At 39.3% G+C, this 19,807-nt stretch overlaps 2 protein-coding genes across 2 annotated transcripts; both read right to left on the minus strand.

The window, feature by feature from the left end:
* Positions 1-445: 445 nt before the first annotated feature.
* Positions 446-3,958, minus strand: LOC122327124 (C2 calcium-dependent domain-containing protein 4C). The gene is given in 6 exon segments (XM_043222304.1): positions 446-1,222; positions 1,225-1,488; positions 1,491-2,020; positions 2,022-2,231; positions 2,233-2,395; positions 3,642-3,958. Coding segments are annotated over 5 exon segments (1,257 nt in total). The 5' UTR covers positions 2,364-2,395; positions 3,642-3,958; the 3' UTR covers positions 446-1,100.
* Positions 3,959-7,567: 3,609 nt separating this feature from the next.
* On the minus strand, positions 7,568-19,160 carry cdc34a (cell division cycle 34 homolog (S. cerevisiae) a). The gene is given in 7 exon segments (XM_043222224.1): positions 7,568-8,686; positions 8,689-8,729; positions 9,644-9,778; positions 9,952-10,052; positions 10,894-10,961; positions 10,964-10,979; positions 18,694-19,160. Coding segments are annotated over 7 exon segments (720 nt in total). The 5' UTR covers positions 18,877-19,160; the 3' UTR covers positions 7,568-8,510.
* Positions 19,161-19,807: the final 647 nt, after the last annotated feature.

Below are 19,807 nucleotides of genomic sequence, written 5' to 3' on the forward strand. Positions count from 1 at the left end.
GGAAATAAACGCTTACTAAATTGATATACTTTTATATAAATCAAAAAGGAGGCTAGACAGTCTTTCCAATAATTGAATAGCTATTTTGGATTGCGTAATCAGAAAAAAATAACAAATACATCAGGCCAGAAAAGAAAGATCCATGCATCCGGCCATTCATGTTCAATTTCAACCACTTTTCAATTCATATGGTTTCTGTCTGTTGAAAACGCAAATTGCACATCAGACCCACCATTTGCATAATGACAGATAATCATATCCAGATCCTTTCCACATAATTCTACTACATTTTAGCATTTGAATTTTACCATTACATTTTTGGTTACAGGATTGAAATTTAGATCTCATGAGTAGATATTTACTCGTTACTTTGCTCTGTGTAAGTAGTGTGCATGGAAAGACTTTCAAAGACCCTGTTTCTTAAAAAGGCTTTTGTGAAGAGTCCAAGCCAGAACCCTCATTTCATACAATGATATCCAGCAAACAGATACAGATAACAATGCTCAGTCTAAAAATGATCTAATCTGAGCAAATCTAAACATGCAAAAAAATTTAAATAAAAGACAAAAAAAAACCAACCAAAACGATAAACGATCTTTAGTAAGGCTTCTGGGTTTCACCAAATGACATTCTGCACATTTGCAAGAATACGTCATCGCATTTACAAGTTTACGCCAAAGTCTGACTCCGACACATGCAGTGTGACGCAACATTGTTCAGTCTGCTTATTTGTCCTCCAAATTAGCCAGCAGACGCGTCCCGGATCAAAGCTAACATTAGCACAGAGGGCCATTGTGAAGCTTCAAAGGACTGCGGCTCTGGAAAGAAGTCTTTACAATCAAAAAGGTAAACGCTTGGTCTTAATTAGGCTAAACGCGTAGAACAACCAAAATACGGCAACATACAAAAAGACTTTGTCATAGACTCTATATTTACGGGCAACTAATTTAAAGCTATGCTGACACCTCGATCCGGAGCAGGTGGTGGTTGTTGCTACTGAATCTGTAAATGCTAAATTAACCACCGCTACATGAAAGACAACGAAAGCAAATATCTAGCACTTATTCCACCTCTGAAGACAGCGTCCCATTCTGATGGGCCTAAAATCCAGACAAGAGCTTGCACAAAGCGACCTCCCGTTCACCTAACAGCATGTCTCGTTTCAGGCTAGTGCCTTTATTCACAACCTTGATCTTCAAAGCTAGGTTCTTAACCTGAGCCAAGTCACCGAATCAAAAAAGAAGTCCTCGTTGAAGACGGGATTGCGGCTGTTCTTGATTATCGTGCTCCTCTGCTTCTGCAGCTTGCCCGGATTGAGGTAGAGCGACACGCAACAGTTGATGCTCTTAATGTCAAACACGGGATCATACAGGTCCTCGGCCGCCATAATGCGGATTCGCAGGCGGGCCGTACCTCCGTCGTAGTCTGCGCAAAGCCGGACGGTGCCTCCTTTGTGCATGTTGATGGTGTGCTCTTTTGTTGGCGGTCCGCTCCGTGAAGGTGGTCCAGAGCTCCGCCACCTTGCAAAGAGGAACAATGGCTCCGTCTAGAAACGTTAGGACTGGGCTCCGCTGAGCTGCACTCGTCTGTGGATAAGGAACTGTGCCTGGCAAATGTCCGCTTACCTTTGGCGACCTTGGCCTGTGTCTCGTGGGTAAAGATCTTCAGTAAAGAGGCGGAGCGAGAGAGCAGCGGCGAACTGAACGGGGACGACTCTGCCGAGGAGCAGGTGTCGCTCTCGCCACCGCTGAAGTACCGGTAGGGGTTTATGTGAGAGCTGCTGAAGTCCGGAGGGTTGAGGTGATTCCCTTCGTTGCTGCTCTTGCCTTGGGACTTGCGTTGGGTATTGGGTGACGTGACCGGACTGGTGTGGTCGCAGTGGAACAGGGACTCTTTCCGCCGGGTGTGGGGACTCTCCATCAACGTGGCAAATCCGTAAGAAGTCTGAGTCTTTGGGATGTAAGGAAGCGACATGGCGGTCTGGGATTGAGGGTCGGCGTTGGTGTCACCCGCCCGCGACTTCGTCGGCGCGCTCGATCTGAATGATGTGGCGGTTAGCCGCCCTGAGCAGGTTCTTGGTGTCTCCTGCCAACTTGCTGACCAGTCGCGGGCTACGAGGGCTGCTGATCTTCTTGTTGCTGATGGTTTGCTCCGAGGTCGAGGGTTTCAGACTTTCTTTGGACTTGACGTCAGAAGCGTCGGTCTCTGGTGGGCAGCTTACCAGCTTAGGGGATGAAGAAATCTGGAATCTTGTCGGGTGTGAGGACGTTGCTATAGACAGGCGCCTTCCCCTTGTCACCCGCCTCTCCTTGGCGGAGCACATTTGTTTCGACTGAGTCCCGGATCTTCTCCAGAACCCACATGATCCCTCTGGGCTGAAGCCGCTGGGTGATGCCTGTAATCATAAGCAAGAGAACAGGTAAGAACAGATTAAGACTCCTCAACCTTTTTTTTGTGAGGTGGGTGAAGGTCTTAACACGAGCGACAAATCCCCTTTATTTTCATATGTAATATATTTTAGACTTTAATAAAACTACATTGTAGTATATGAAGTTCATGTAGAGTTGACAGACTCGGTATGAGATAGCATTTCTTTTAGAATGGCATAAAACAATTTTCTCAAATTGAGTCAAATCATATGTAATTATTTGTATATTATTGTTTATGGATTATGAAACTTTGGACTAGATTTCATATAAAGCGGTTCATGCAAAAAATGATGCATTAAATATGCACTGTACATCAACAAATCAAACAATATAAAAAAAATTATGGACAAAGACAACTGGCAACTTTTTTTCTCTGGCATCATACAGATCCTCGGGAATGTTTTTCCTCGGTTCATGTCCTGGAGTACCCAGTAACCGTAGATTTTGTCCTTATGTAACACATCTGATTAATATCATCAGCTTATTAAAAGAGGCTCTGAAGAGACCTTCACTGGGTACTTCAGATAAGAGAGACAACCAAAATGCGGTCTCCAGTCTGCGGTACTCCAGATCAGAATTAAAAGCAACTTCATTAGTCTTGCTAAAAAGGTTTAAGACAAACTATTAAGATTAACACAAAAATTACTAAGTGATTATTAATTCATGTTATTTATTGCACATCCAAACCGAGGCTAAATTCACATGGCAACAGGTTGCACCAAACTTCTCTGAAAACTGACACTAAATAGCATCAATCCTGCCATTTTCTTTGTGCAGAAGTCCTAAAAAATTATACTGTTGTAAGTGGTGTGTGCAAATAAAACTTTAAACAAATAAAAAAATATTCATGCAACATCCACGAGATGTTTTAATCTAGAAAAAGGAAAAAGGTAACCATACGACGTTTCTACACTTTCAAATGTTCTCGCAGACTTCCAAAAGGACAGTGAATGCATGTTAAATGTGTAATGTTTGTAATAAATTAATTTAATGAAAACGAGACAAAGACAGCATCTTTAAAAACTGTTTCAATCAAAAACCTTTTCTAAAATGTCTCAAGTGTCTCTTTTTTGGAATGCAAAATAAACCAGCCGTTTCTCGTTAATATTCATCGTCTAATATAGCTTATAAAATCCTAACAATTTTTCATCACACTGAAGTTCAAGAAAAGTCAACTTTTAAGCCTGTTGCATTAAGAGCAATTCTACTCACTGGATTTGCAAACGGTTTTCCTCTTCTTTGCGAATCCTCACACAGTGTTCAGTTTCAGAGGCACTTCGGCGTTCATTAGTGTGTGTGTGTATGTGTGTGTGTGTGCTGTCTTTTCCCAGGCTGCGGTGAGAGAGGTTCGGATCCGCAGGTCGCCTGTTGCGCTTATATAGTCCCACTGCAGACGCGCGCGCCTGGACGAGCCAATCAGAGGAAACGACGCTCTTCCGATTAGACTCGTATCGATTCCTGGAAACCGAGCACTTTAAACAATCAAGACCGAATGGCGGGTTTAAAACACACACTTGAGGAGCGCCCGTTTAAATCAAGACTGCGGTTTCAAATATCGTTAAGGGATGTCTTTTAGTATCTAAAAATAAACAACCAGTGTTTTTCAGAACTTCCAGAATGATTTTTCGCGCGCTCCCTTTTAAGTGCACACGTTTTCAAAGTTAACGTACCACTTTTCAAACCTAATTCTTTACGGTGAGGCAAAGACACACAAGGCGACATGTTCGAACGAATGACTCTTATGACTCGGTTCTTTTTAGTGAATCAAAAACGCGTAAACGTGAGCCTTTGAAGAATTATCCGACTCGCGACGAACGGACAAGGTTCGGCGTTTGGTTGCGATAACGTAGTTAAAGATGCACTTTGCGAGTTGCAGTCATCGATAATTGCCTATATAATTAATAAAACGCCGATCTTCACAAAATAGCCGGTGCTAATTGATAAAAAAATACACGTAAAAATAAGTCCACGTTATTCTTTGAATTAAAGTTATTTCGAAATGCATTCTACCAATTATTTTCTGAATCTGAAGTGTTCACGTAAGTTGATCGTTCAATTTCCGCCATTGATTAATTGTTATTGCCCGCCGCTGTTTGTCTTATTAGCTTTAGCGATAGCAACAGCCTCCAATCAGACAGTAAAGGCTGAAGTTGATTAAATCTGTGCTCACAGAAGAGCACGCACAAAATAAGCAGTCCATCATCGCTTGTTAGTTGCTCAGTCATAGCTAAAATCGACTGTTCCGAAAAAAGTGAAGTCAGTAGAGCCCAAAAGCACTTGACTTAATTTAATTTAAACCATTTGCCTATCTTCTGCCGCGATCTGACCATTGGTTGCCCTGGAGACCTTGCTATATCTATGGCAACAAATAGATTTTTACAGGAGCAGAAATAGAACAAGTTCCAAATAGTGACCCGAGGAGAAAGAAACCCCGGCGTGATGCTGGGTCTCGGGAATAGAATAAGACATTGAGTTATGGACATGTACTCTCACACAAAAATAAAAATTGCCATTATTTACTAACGTCATTTCAAACCGGCATGACTCAAGCTTTAAGCTTGAGAAAAGATGCTGAAGAACTAAGCGCATACGTGGGATGCCATGCGATATTTGCGTGAGAAACTAACCAAAAATAGCTTTTGTTTGATGAAAATATTAAAATCAGCAAAGCTCTCCTTGGGAAGATGAAAAAAAAAAAAATCAGAGGGAACCGAGTCTCCCGTTCAACTTATTGATTCGGTCGCCTCTGTTAAGTTTTTTCGGTGCGTTTCTTGCAAAAATATCATTTTACTTTGAAAGACTTGGAATAATTGTCAAACGGATGACATTTACGACTCTTTTTATGTCTTTTTTAGGCTTACACCATGCCTGCGTCAATGAATAATTTCCTACGTTCTTTCAGAGGAGCCTGAGGTCTAGAAGAAAATGGGTGAGTAAATGTGATTCAGTAAACATTAAAGGTGGTGTATATTAATAGTTACACCAAGAAAACAGAGCCAAAAGAAACTTGATCAAATTAAAAGGATACGATCGGGTCAAGTGGTATTACCTCGGCACGGTTGTGCCACTGTAAAAAAAAAGGAAATAACAGAAATTCTAATGTTTCCACTATAAATATTTTTACATACCATCAACTTTTAACCAGTAAGACAATGGTTTCCTGCAGTGCGTTTTTTGAGGCATATTCTGTTAGGATTTATTGGTTTTATCAAACCACCAATAGCAGGCGACCAATTACCACCAATTACCAATGCACCAATAGAGTTCCTTTAAAACCAATAGAGTTCACATTATGACCAGTGAAACCTTCATTTACAAATTCTGTGATGGTTTGAGTTTTTTCCCCACAGGAAGCATTTGGTTAGACGGCTCTGGCTGTTGGACAGATATATAAAAAGCACAAAAAGTCTGACCTGGAAAATAAATAAAAGGTCAAAAATGAACCGCAAAAGGTCTAGAGTATTTGTCCAACAAGTACTACGGATACAAACACAGAGCACTTGTTCCAACCACCTATGTCGGGCTCACATGGATCCACAAGGTGTTGAAGGGAATGAACACCACTCGCTCGTTTCTCAGCAGGGTTTTTTGTTACGCTCCGTTCAACGTCATCGGTTTCCTTGGAGACAGCGACACACTCATACCCTCCTGGGAGACTTCGAGTTTTCCCATCACCCTCTCGTCTGAATCGCTCGACCCGCCAATCTGCAACCGTCGAGGAGTGGGTGAGAACAACACTCCTGTCTTGAGGGCAAGACCTTGTTACAATGGCTTAAGGACGCTTCACACGCAGCAGCTCTACCTGCAAAGAAGTCTCGGCACAACGCACAGTGTGGTTATACGGTGCGTTTTTGTTTGCCCTCCACCATAAAAAACCTTTTACAGGGTTCCTACGCCATTTGACCAATGCAGGTACATGGGTTTGAGTTAAAAAAAAAAAAAAAAAAAAAAAAAAAGAGTCCATATTAGTTTTTTTTCAAAATTAAACTAAACTTCCATGATGAGTGGATTTTAAGAACAGCTGTGGGCCGGACGGACTGGATATTGTAGATTATCAGTGCTTCAGTGGTGCCTCCGATTAAGGACGTTTCAGTTCAGATGTCCTTCAGGTCTGTCGACAACATAACCACGCAGCAGAAGTCCAGCATGCAGGACCTCTTAACAAATCTCTGCACGCGAGTGCTGTAGCAAACCAATACGAAAGCTCTACCACGATGACCGACGCCTGCACGTCCAGTTTTTTTTAATCCAATGACTGCGTAGCACAAGCAGTTTCTTCACTTCTTCACTGTGTTATGAAGCAACTTCACATTTACGAGGGAATAACATTAATACGCATGGCGCGGTTTTACAATTATAGCGATCACGGTTTATTTTAAGGTCCAGTTCTCACCATTTTCCACAACCAGTTTGCCCATTAATAGTTAAGGTAGCATTAAAGGTGTAGAATATGGTCGTGCAGAATACTGAATGTGCTTTAGAAGCACTAATAAACAGCTAAAGTGTTATTATTATTATTATTAAGTGCTAATGAGCAACTAGTTAAAAGGAATAGTTTGATTAATCATCAATCATTCACCCTTGAGTAGTTCCAAATCTTTTCAAACTATCTTCCTTTGTATTCAGCAGAACCAGGCCGTTTTGGGTCATCATTGACTCCCATAGTATATTTTTTCCTCCCCTACTATGGAAGTCAATGGTGGCCCAAAACTTCAAAATATCTTCCTTTATGTTCATGAACAAAGCAATTCATACAGGTTTGGAACTACTAGAGGGCGAATAAATAAGAGAAAGTTTCATTTTTGGGCAAACAATACTTTCAACAGTGAGAACCGGTCCCTATACTAAAGCGTTACCATTATTTAGTATAGGCCCGTCGCGATCCATTTGGGACACTAAAAACGCAAAAGTAACGAAGGACATAATGGCATGACTTGATTTTGGCTGCTTAACTTTGAATAAAATACAGCATCTCTGTATACAAGTAGATAGAAGAGCATGACCGGTTAGCTATGGTTAGGTTAGGCGGATAAATAAGAAGACCATAAGAAGCCCACTGCTGCCCTCTAGTGGCCAAATTGGAACAGTTGCCACTTGCCAGTGTTACCAAGTGTGTGTGTGTAAATAATTTACATTAATTCTAATAAAGATTTTTATTCAGGCTTTAAATAGATTTACAAAGCATACTAAAAAGGAGGAGAAAAAAAAATTACAAGGGGAAAGTGGCCCAAAATACCCTGTGTGCATATGAATTTGCTGAAAGGGTTTACAGAGTCCGTTCAGGTCAAGAGGTCGGCCACAAACAAAGGTCTCGTGTCCATTTTCCTGAGGAGGATTTTAGGTTAGAGTCACCACAAAGCTTTAAAATGAAAAAACGATATATAAACAAAAAAACTAAAATACCAGCCAATGTCAAAAAGTAGCTAAATATAGTGAAGATTCAAACGCAACCCCATAAAACTGAAAACATAAGTCAGGCTTGTCGGTGGACGACACGAAACATTAAAGTCCCAAAAGAGGACGAAGCTTATGAGCTGCATGTGATGCATCCGTTTATTAAACCCCTTGCCTTTTGTCTGAGAAGCTCGTTCAGTCCTTGGCTACGGAAGCAGATTAAGATGCATTTGTGGCGTGAGAAACAGAAGTAGCCCTGAGAACGTGTATTAGCTACTTCCCCCCCCACCAAAGATGCCAATACTGTTGAATCACAGACACTGAAACCTGAGATCAGGTGCCTTCGAAAGGCAAACGGTTTATCGAGAATCAAATACGAGCTGGACTGTTTCGCACCCCCCTCCCAGAAAAAAAACAAAAACCAGACAAAACGACAAGAAATAAAACAAAAACAAATTCTCAAAGCGTCTCGCGTTTGCAGTTGATTGCGACTTTTGGCTGCCGCTCGAACAGACGTACGGTTAATTATTAACCTCTACGCAAATCACCACCTGCCCTTCATGGTGTCTGGGATCTCGGATCTTCAAACTGAAAAAAAAAAAAAAAAAAAAAAAAAAAGGACTTGATTTAAAAGCTATGAAATCAAACGGAAAACCGGAGAGTTCGAAAAAGCTCAGGTGCTTCTCGTCAGGAGTCCTCCGTCCCGGAGTCGTCTTCGTCGTAGCAACAGTCCTCGTCTTCCTCTTCGTCGTCGTCTAACTCCTCGTCGTCGTAGTAGTCGTCGTAGAATAAGGTGGAGCCCTCGTCGTGGCGGGTGGGCGTGGTGCGGGCATGATACTCGGCCAGAGTGGTGGGCACCTTCACCCGTCCCGCTCTGCGTCCGCCTTGGTGGCTAGAACCTGCTTCCTGTGAACAGGACCAAAGCATTCCCTTTAAGTGCAATGCGCAAAATACAAGACAAACGCTGTGGATGCATGTGTCTGGATTTTCAGGTGCATGCATAATGTATCGTATTCACCCAAAAGAAATCCATCACAAACGATCGATCGGGATTAAATGCTTTCAAAATAAACGTTTGTGCATTTTTGCCTTTAATAACCATACTATTAAATCACTTAATTAGAAAAACTGCCACAAAGACAAAGGTTTTGGTCTTAGTCTGAGCCACAACTACTTGTTTTTACTCCTAGCTGATTTAACATGCATGAATGATTCTGAAAGCATTATTTTATGCTTAATCCTGATTTGAAGGGTAGAACTACGGCAGCGTTAGAAAAGCGCAAACATGACCCAGATTTTTCCAGCTGCACCAGTGACGGGAAAAATGGCAGAATTGTGCATTTATAAACTTGTTTATGAAAAGTTCCTTTCACATTAGATAGAGCACTTGAATATTTTTCTTCTCCTTTGCAGACTGTAAATGAAAAATATTGATGTTTATTACCTTTTGATAGAGTTGCACGATTATGATAAAGCAAAATTGTCGATTATTCCTAGAAATTATAAATGCGATTATTAGTTACGATCACAATTTACACTGAATGACGTTTATGATTTGAAGCGACTGCATGCCATATTTTTGATAAAAATATTAAAAACATACATATTTTATATACACATATATATATGTGTGTGTATGTATATCTATCTATCTATCTATCTATATATATACACACACACACACACACACACACATACACACGTATACACACACACACACACTACTATACGAAGACAACTCAAGATAACAGGTCTTTTTTTGGGAATCAACTCTTTTCTAACGCAGAGCCGTGTATTAGATGAAAAGGGCTTTCTGGCACCTGATGATCTCTGCATACTCGCGGTCTTTCCCCTTGCTGTCCCTCCACTTGCGGTACATGACGGAGGCGTCCACGTTGGCGGGCGAGAAGGTGTTAGGCTCATTCAGCAGCGAGATAACGCTCAATAAGATCGTCCTGAAAGGGAAGCAGATATCAGCTGATTAAACTAAATCGCAACCGTTTGGCTTCATTATTGATCTCAAACTGTTGAGGCGTAATAGAAAAGGCACTGTGCGAAGAACGGCACAGGAAGCTGCTATGGCACATTTGAGAACATAGAACAATTCTCTCTTTTAATTGTGCTGTACCTGACGTTCTGTGTTGGGTTCCACCTCTCCGACGGCAGTTCTCCGCTCTGAGGATCATCCACTGGCGGGTGCAGGATGGAAATACATACGTCGCTGCCGTTCTGAAATAATATTAACTCGTTAAACTTCTGTCATGACTCTTTTTGAGCACGCTAAAAATGATGCTCAATTTCATAAAATAGGCAAGTAATTAACTGGGAATAATATGACTAAAGTTAACGATTCGGTTTAAATGATTGAAACTGGCTTTAAAGAGTGCTGTCAAACCATTCATTTCCATAATAAGTAAGTAAGTGTTGCACACACATATACACACATACATACACACACACACACAAGTAAATAAGTAAATAAACATTTTTTGTGTTTATTTACTTCCTACACACACACACACACAAACTTATTTTGGATGAAATTAATCTTTTGACAGCACTGCTTTTAAATAAAGTTTGTTATAACATTAACATTCAGGTCAAAAGTCTTAAACCACTGAAGTTTTCCTCACACATTTCTAGTAATATTACTGAACTGATTTTTATTGAAAAAGGCATTTTTATTGGATAAAGCACTATATAATTCCTTGTTTGTGTAAAACGGTTATAATAAAGGTAATAAAGCTCTTTTGAAAAAAAAAAAAAAGAAAAAAGAAACTCGACTTGATAACCTTTAATTTGTTTAATACTAATTAGATCTAAAATGCCTGGTTGAAAAAAAAAAAAAATTTGTGAGAATGTGTGCACTGTAGAGAGAGACATGGCTTGTCTGACATAGCAACAGTAACTAAGGGGCGGTGGTTTTGCCAAGGGTCAGTAATGATGGTCAAATCAGGTAAATTCACTTCCTACATGAACTAGTTTTTTCTTTAAAAAGGCAATATTAAAGACAATTAATCCAAACAAATGCTGCTCAGGCTGCAGTTGGCTTGGCTTTGTGTGAACCCACCTCATAGATGTTGGGATGCCACATCTTGGTGAGGAATCTGAAGGCGGGAGGAGAGTACGGGTAGTCGATGGGAATTTGATACGTGCCTGGAAGAAATAACACATTCATTAGGGAGTGGATGTAATGGCACGTCGTCTTCAAATGATACGTGAGGAAGCACAGAGACGCTCAACGGAGCAATACAACACCAATCTCTCTATCGTTCAACCACTAAAATACACTTCCATGGCACATTTTGAGCGCATAATCATTGGTTGAGTGATAAAAACATGGGTTTATTAAAAATACCAACAGATGAGAGGGAAAAAACCCCCAAAAACCCAAGCGGTACCCTAGGTATGTTTTTCATTTGAGAATATCTGATTTAACAGAAAGCCTGTTACAAGTTAAGCTACCATCTGCAATGCAGCCAAACAGCATATAAACTGATTTGTGGCGCAGGCTGATAATCCGGCCTTTATTTAGAGAGAAGAGTCCAAGCATGTCGAAAAACACACATCCTGTATAAACACTAGATGAACGCACAAACAGGATACAGTACTTGTAGTGTAATTGCTTATATATATATATATATATATATATATATATATATATATATATATATATATATATATATATATATATATATATATATATATAAAAAGTTTGACCATTTTCCTATTTGGTTGATCGGGTGATTTTGGAAGTTGAGGAAAAAGTTTCTATGATACTTTAGTGCCTACATACGGCTAGACAAGGATTCACGCGTGCCAATTAAACATTTTAATAAATAATCTGAAGTTACATTCTGATCTATTTTGATTATGTATATGGCTCAAAGATTTTAAAATGTTGGCATCAAAAGAAATTCACAAGAAGAGAAAAGAAGATTTTGTGTCCATAGAAAGCGCATTAAAATGTGTCTAAGATTTCAAATAAGTTTTTGAAACTAAAATTTGTAAATTGTGGTTGTCATTCAGGGTAAAACAATATTTATGCAAGAATTCAAACATGCTTACTGAAATCTTACTGACAAAATCCAGCATAGTGGCAAATTGAAAAAAATAAAATAAAAATGTAATAACTAATTAATATTTGGGATGAAACTGATTTTTACACTGAATGACATGTTAGTGGGTAAATTTAGTAAATCGGAGATTAAATCTGTGATATTCATTTTTGGCTCAGAAAAACTAAATTGCAATTCATATAACAACTTTTTTTTGGAAAAAAACAATTTAAAAGCAGTATTACACGTGGTTATGGTTAAATCTGCTTTTCCATCTTTGACCCATATATATGCACGCATGAATATTTTATTATAAATAATAAATGTAAAAGTAAAGGTGTATTATTTACACCATGTATTATTTTCCTTGATACACAGCAATAACAGTGTATTTATTATTTTATTTAAAATGTTAAGATTTCTATAAGTACATAATAATAATAATAATAATTTTTGTGATCTTAATAGTGTATTACTATATTAATGACAACTATTAATACAGTCATTTTTAGTATAATGGTATAACAACCTCTAGAGTAAATCTTGTGGAAGCAAAATCTCAATAACCCTCAATATCAAGGACCTTATAGTTGCACACCCTGTATTCAAGGTCTGAACATGCTTCGCTGACTTCAGAACCAAGCGGTTACACGCTCGATCCGTGACATGCGCATCTATGTACATTTGAGCATAAACAAACCTTTCATACACACACATCCACTAAGACCCTTCACAATCTGTAGCGAGCTGAGCCTGGTGCCTTTCAGTGCAGTGGGTGGTGGGCACACATGCACACGGACCACTCCACAACCCCCACTGCACACATTTGCTGATTTGGCACGGTCAGCTGGTGTGTGCTTCAAAGGCCCAGCCCTCGGGAGGGGCGCGCACACACACACACACACACACACACACACACACAGAGAGAGAGAGAGGCACCTGTACATATCAAGTGCTACTCAATTCCTGAAACCAAGTAGTGTAGGGCAACTTTCAAGCAAGCAAGCCTATTAAACCACAAGTAGGGATCCGTGTGAGAAGGCAACGGTATTGCGTTTCGCTGGAGGCAGCTTACAGGAGTCCTTCACCGCTGCACATGACCCCGACACACAAGAGCTCTTGTGACAGCCTGTGTGCCGAGCATCTCGCTTTAGCTACGTTACCCAATAACTAGCTCAGACTCAAGTTTTAAAGACCTATATGTGCAAAGACACTTTTTTTATGTCCGTTTATGGTTGCATTTTTACATTCTTCGCAGGTTAGGTGCAGCATTAGCCTAACGGTCTTTCATGTTGAGTAACGTACACCATGGCTAAGACTCTGGTGCGCGCTTACACAGCATCAACTCTACACAGAACCATACAATATTTTAGTTTTAACATCTTTTTATGTGCCTCAAAGAGAGTTGTCCACGAGTGGTGCTTAAACACAGGTTCAAGTATTTTTACGTTATTTATAGGCATGTATGGCAGCGGTTCAGAATTAAAGCATAAAACTGATATTAAAACGCATTTGTTCAATGCATCCGTGCCATTTCAACTTCCTCTTACACAGATTCAAACTGTTTGTCAATCTGTAGTTATACAGGATTCAAAACCGGTGCTCCTCGTCGATTAAGTATTAAGTCTCAAATTCTCACAAACTACTTGCAATTCCTCAAAAGCGCCACAACATCAATTATTTCAATGCAATTTTTTCCAACAACGACAATAACAAAACTACAGCTACACATTTGAGACATTCGGCCTATGAATGAATCTTTAAAAAATATATATATATTTTTTTTTACATTCAGTTAAATGAAAAAGTGGACATTCACATTATATGATTTATCCGGATAAGTGACGCATGTTCAAGAGCATTACCGTCCTGATTCAGCAGATGCACTATATTGGATTTTTGCCGATATCCAATATGCCAATATTCCTCAACTAATTTTGTCCAATACTGTTATATTACCTTTTATTTGGAAACACCACCAAGTCTCTGCTGTGCAAAAATAAGCTTTTTTTTTTTTTTTGGTTAGCTTTTAACAAGAACTTGTCAGAATTAAATAAACAATATTTTGACAATTTTCATGCTTTGAAAATAACTAGAAATAAACTAACCTAACGTTTTATTTTAAGGTTTAACATTTGTGGATGCAAGCAAGAGTTAAAAAAAAGTTTTTAAATTTTTATGATTGGTTTAAAAAAAAATAAAACATTAATAAATAAATCAGTATAAGATGTTGTCATGTTTGTAATTTTGCCCATTTAAGCTATAGCTTCTGAAATTAAAACATACTAATTTTATGACTTCAGTTACTGCTTTATTTGATCAGAAACACAGTCTAAGTGTTATTTGTGAAGGGTATTTTACTTATTTAATTTCTTTTAATTAGGAGGCGGCCAACAGCGACATATTACCAGATTAAAACTCCATTCTGAACCCGGATAAAGCCTGCTGCTGCAAGTGCTATTACGGTTTACTCTCTCTCACACCGAACCAGTCATTCTGTGCTGTGCTTTCACAGGTTAAACACAGCAATCCAAAAAACTTCAAGAATGAGCCTCACTGCTGACCTGATCTAATCACTTGCACCCTGAGCGCATGTGCGTTAATGTATTCCTCTTATATTTTAAAAATATATATATAATTTTTAAACCAGGCAGATGCAAATACGTAAACCGGAAGCCCATATCGGCCGATATCAGTGCACCCCTAGTATATTGTGCATCCCTAGTTAAAAAGGCACGTGCCATTTTTTTTTGTAAATTGGCTCATTTTCTGACTCGTCTAAAAGAGTTGAGATTTAGTCAGATTTTATGATCTATGCTAAGCTACAGCTAATAGTGCTACTTCCAGATCCGGAGATCGGCTGAATGGAATTGGAGTGGTTAAAAACTACAGGGAGTTGGAAAATGAGCCCATTTCCAAAAAAAAACTTCACGAACGAGTCAAGCAAAGCATTCGGTTCATACAAGCAACTCATATCCGTGTTCACGTAATGTATTTGGTCGATGTGAAATGCTAATAACAATGTGGGTCGCTTGGAATAAACCAATCATTTTTGCTTTAAAATCCCGTCTTAGAGCGCAACCCAAGAATAAATCTCTCTCCTACAATCCCCATTTGAGAGGAAGAGAATCCCATGGACATTGGGTTGGAAGAGGAAATAAACCAGGTCACTGCTGCTCTCCTTGAACACCTCCTTCATTCTCCTCATGTTCCGGTGCTCGATCTCTCCCTCCGTCCTAACTGAAACATTAGAGGGGACAGGGAAATGTTGTCCTTCAGGGTAAAACTACGAGAAAGAGACAGTCCCTGAGGGCCAGAGGTAGGAGGTTGCGCTTTTTACATTACACCCTTGTTTCATTCGACACCAAAAGCTAGTTAAAAATGAACTGGGATCCACCGGAAGCGGGTAATTAGCCTAATTAGCGGGCGGATATTTCTCGTGAAGAACTAGAGCACCTATGGACCGATCTATCGGATAATATTACCGACATCTGTTGCTTTCTGATTCAGCTGCTGTAACACTGGAGAAAAGATTGACAGAAAATACATAGAAAAAGTTTGTTTGTTTAACGCCATTCCAGCTTCTGTGCCAAGAAATATTATGCCTGAATTCATTCATGTTTGGAAAATAAATAAGCCAATAGATCACAGATACAAAAAAAAGAAGACAAATTGAACGTGCATTTATCAATCATATCGTCGTCATAAATTATAATAATCATGCATTTATTGAACGCAGAGGATGCTCTACGAGCAAAGTTGGGCTAGCTATGTGTCAAAGAAGTAATTATCCTTATTTTAATTAATTTATGAAACTATTCATTTTAAAATCAAGCAGTATGTTAAAAATTCAAAGTTAATAAAATATCATAGCCAGTTTTAATGATCGAATTAGGGCTGGGCGATATATTCAGAGCCATAGATCACTGGCAATATTCCGTTCAGCTTCACAGGCAACTCATTTGCAAAACTGAATGGAATATAGTTATATATAGATTATAGAATGTAGTATAATATAGCTAGTCGGTGATCAAAGGCTTTACTGACGAGATGTGCGTGAATATCAATGAACATGTCGCCCAGACCTGTATCAAATTGTGAATTTATCCATTTATCACTACTTATGACTGATTGATTTCGTAGAATATTTTGATTATTAAATTGTGAATATCCATTTTCCATCAACGTTAACGATCTCTTCTATTGATTTCCATAGGCTGTGTTACATTATTATTTTTTAATTATTATTATTATTATTATTATTATATTTTTTTTTACCAGAGCATCACATACAGAGCGACACAATACATTGCCATTTCAAACCATATGGTTCTAAAAACAACTATATAGCAAGCGTACATTTTCCATAGTTTTTCCAAGGCACTGTACACAACAGCTTAACATTTGCATAATATAATATAAACAAGGCCATCAATAACTTCATTCCTTTCTCTCTCTCTTTTTCTTGAGGTTTCTGGGCATGCGTCTGAACTGCCCACAGGACGTTAAACATGAATTCATTCTCACAAGAGATGGTTCATTACCGGTTCTTAGTCACACCAGACATCTTGAAAGAGTTAAACGGAGTTGTTATTACGGGCTGACTCACCCCAAACACCTTCCAGGCACTAAACGAAGCTAGAACAGGCCGAGTTAGCGTGTCAGTCTCTGGTTTCTGTGACGCCCCGGCGGTCTGGGCGAAGGGGAGGGGGGTAACATGACTCGAGCTGCCGGGCTGAGTCGAGCTCACATCACCTGCCACAGGGCCTGGGTGTGTGCACGCTTCACTGGAACCAGCCCTGCTACCTGTCAGCTCAGCGCCACGTGTAAGAACTTGAAGCCTGCTTAGACAGATCCTACTCATGAGAACTTAATGACCGCTCCAAATCCCTCCTAGCTGAAAAATTGAAGTTGGATGCAGAGAGACGTGACCAAAATCTGATGATCATCAAATGAGTCGTTTTATATTGCAGGAACCGTTTATCGATCAATTCAAATGATGTTTTTTGTCAGAAATTTAAAAAAAAAGGAGAGATATACATGATACTCATGTACAAAACAGACTGTTGTTTAAATTCTTACTGGATGAATTCTGAAGTAAATTGACTAAAATACGCATTGTACATTCCACGCTAATAAGTAAAAAAAAAATAAAAAAAACTTGAGGAAAAAAATATGGAAAAATTACTATTATATTGCACATTGGTGTCTTCTGTAGCAGTTAAAAAACAACAACAATGTATTGATAAATAATTTATAATAATAAAGTGTTTGGGACACTTCTCACTTGCCATATGACCAAAAAAAACAAAAATAATAAAAAGCAAAATAATTAAATAGTATACTTTTTAAATAAAATGTTAGTTTGGTTTAATATAATTTAAACGCTTATTAAATTTAAGCATAACAACATTATAAAAATGTAGGCTACAGCATAAATCATACACAATTTTAACAGATTTGATGTTAGGGACGCGCATGAAAATCATCGGCCGATATGTAATGTGCATTTTGTCAGTAAAGACGGGTCTGTAAATGCCATCAGGTGCATGTATTAAAATGTTTTTGCTTTTTTAGAGAACCGGCTTTACTGACAAGATGGCAGTTACATATCGGCCGATGATTATTGCGCATCCTTATTTTTTGTATTTAAAATCCAATTTCTCTGTAAAAGAAAAAAAAACAACAACAATTGCTTATACTAATTTCTAACTTAAAGAGTCATTAGTCTGAACGCATATGGAACGATCGTGATATCAAAATACAAAACAAAACAGGAAAACAAATGCAGAAGGAAACTGCAAGTACAGTAGCGTGCAGGAAGTCATGGTTACTCATCTCTTCCTGTTGGAAGAGACGTTGAGAAGGTCCCAGGGCTGACCTGCTTCCTTCCTCACCACCAACAAACAGACACGGCTTTCCACACCAACGCAGGAAAACCGCAAGAAGATAGCTGAATGTTCACAGCTACGAGCTTTTTAATGAAGTTGAAACAATAAGAATGAGAGACTCTACCGGCTCAGCAAACGTGTTTTTATGCTCCAGGCAGGACGGTGGCCACTTGCTAATGTCATGATGCGTGGAGGCCAATGACACACAGCTATGAAGCCAGGCTAAATATAACTGCCATTGTTGTGGTCTGACAGACCGACTTTGGCTGGACACAGCAACCGGTATGCGTTTATAAAGGCAGCTTGAAGGCCATATAGAGGGTTCAGACCTGAAATCTTGGCTAATTTGATCCAATTGCAGATACCGACAGACGGAACTTCACAGCATTCAGACACCGTTCCTGAGAACTGCGTGCGAAACGCAACTGATGGCAATTCTAGAGAACAATGAGGAACAATGTAGCAACTCTTTCTTTGAGCGCAGGCCAAATCGTGGACACATGGAACGTTGGCGTTTTAAAAAAAATCAGAACGTCGAACGTTCCAAGTAAATAAAAAGTAACGTTCCAACCAAAACGACAATTCCACACGTGTCTTTTTTTTAAAACCAAAACTCGGTCGCTTCTTCCGCGGAGCACAAAATGACATTTTATGGCAGCCCGGGTCACGTTTTCCTTTTCTTCGTGCATTTCATTTCGCGCTCCACAAAAGACAAGGCAGCCAAACGGGTTCGAAACGATAGGATTTTCGTTCCTTTAAAAGTCGGCTACACGCGTGAAGATTTACAACGTTTGCGAAGATCGTAAACTATTGTAATAAACACGGCCGCTCTCGCCTTTTCAACGCGCAACGCGGCGCTTCGCGTTAGCTTGCGCGTGAAACCTCGCCAAAGTACGTGTAAAGATAAGAAACGGCACTCACCTTAAAATAGCCCCCCTCGTAGTGCGTGTTCGGGGGTCCGAAAATCGCGACTTCCCAGTTGTACAAGTCCGACTCGTCGACTAAAGTTATTTTAAATCCCTCAACCGGCTCGTCCTGGAGACTTTTCAGCTCCAGCATTAACGCTTTTTGCGAACTCGCGACATGGTGTCCATGCTGAGCCATACTCCGAGCGATCTGGCATCCAAAGTAAGCCCGTAAACAACTTTAGTTCGCCCGCTTCACCGACGCCGCGCGCGCTCGAGCGGACGGACCCGAGACAAGTCGCTCGGTGACAAACCGCGCTCAGCGAGTAACAGCCCCGGCCGCTCTGCTCGCGTCGGGCATTTGAAGTCCCACGTTAAGCACCTGCCGTCGATATTGAACGTGTTGGATTAATCAAGCGTTCCGCTAGTAAATAAACACGCGAGCAGGGTAGCTTGTTTGAGAGCCTCGCTCCCTCCCCCAGCGGCTCTCTATAGGACGCTGAAGATCACGGCCCGCCTCGTACACCTCCGGCAGCCAATCAGCGCCGGCAGCTTAACCCAGCACAAGGAAACAGATCAACCGCCCTTAAATATAGTTTATATTGTTACGCTGGACTTTACCTAGTCACGTACTGTATGGAGTTCTATCTGTCTGTCTCTGCGTCTGTTTAGATCTAGTTATCTATGCAACCCTCTGTCTGTCTAGATCTATCTATCTTCACCCTACAAGCTATTTTATAGATAAATAAGTTTCAGTATTACGGTAAACGACCACATAGACAACCCAGGAGCTTAATGCTTTAAGCATTAAGCATGTTTAAAATTATCTGTCTGTCTTGATCTATCTATCCATTCGTCTAAATATATGTACACACACACGTGTATATATATATATATATATATATATATATATATATATATATACACACACACACACACATATATACATACAAATATATATATATATATATATATATATATATATATATATATACATATATATATATATATATATATATATATATATATATATATATATATATATATATATATATATATATACACATATATATATATACACATATATATATATATATATATATATATATATATATATACATATATATATA

The sequence above is a fragment of the Puntigrus tetrazona genome, chromosome 22, assembly GCF_018831695.1.
Source record: "Puntigrus tetrazona isolate hp1 chromosome 22, ASM1883169v1, whole genome shotgun sequence".
Taxonomy (NCBI): Eukaryota; Metazoa; Chordata; class Actinopteri; order Cypriniformes; family Cyprinidae; genus Puntigrus; species Puntigrus tetrazona.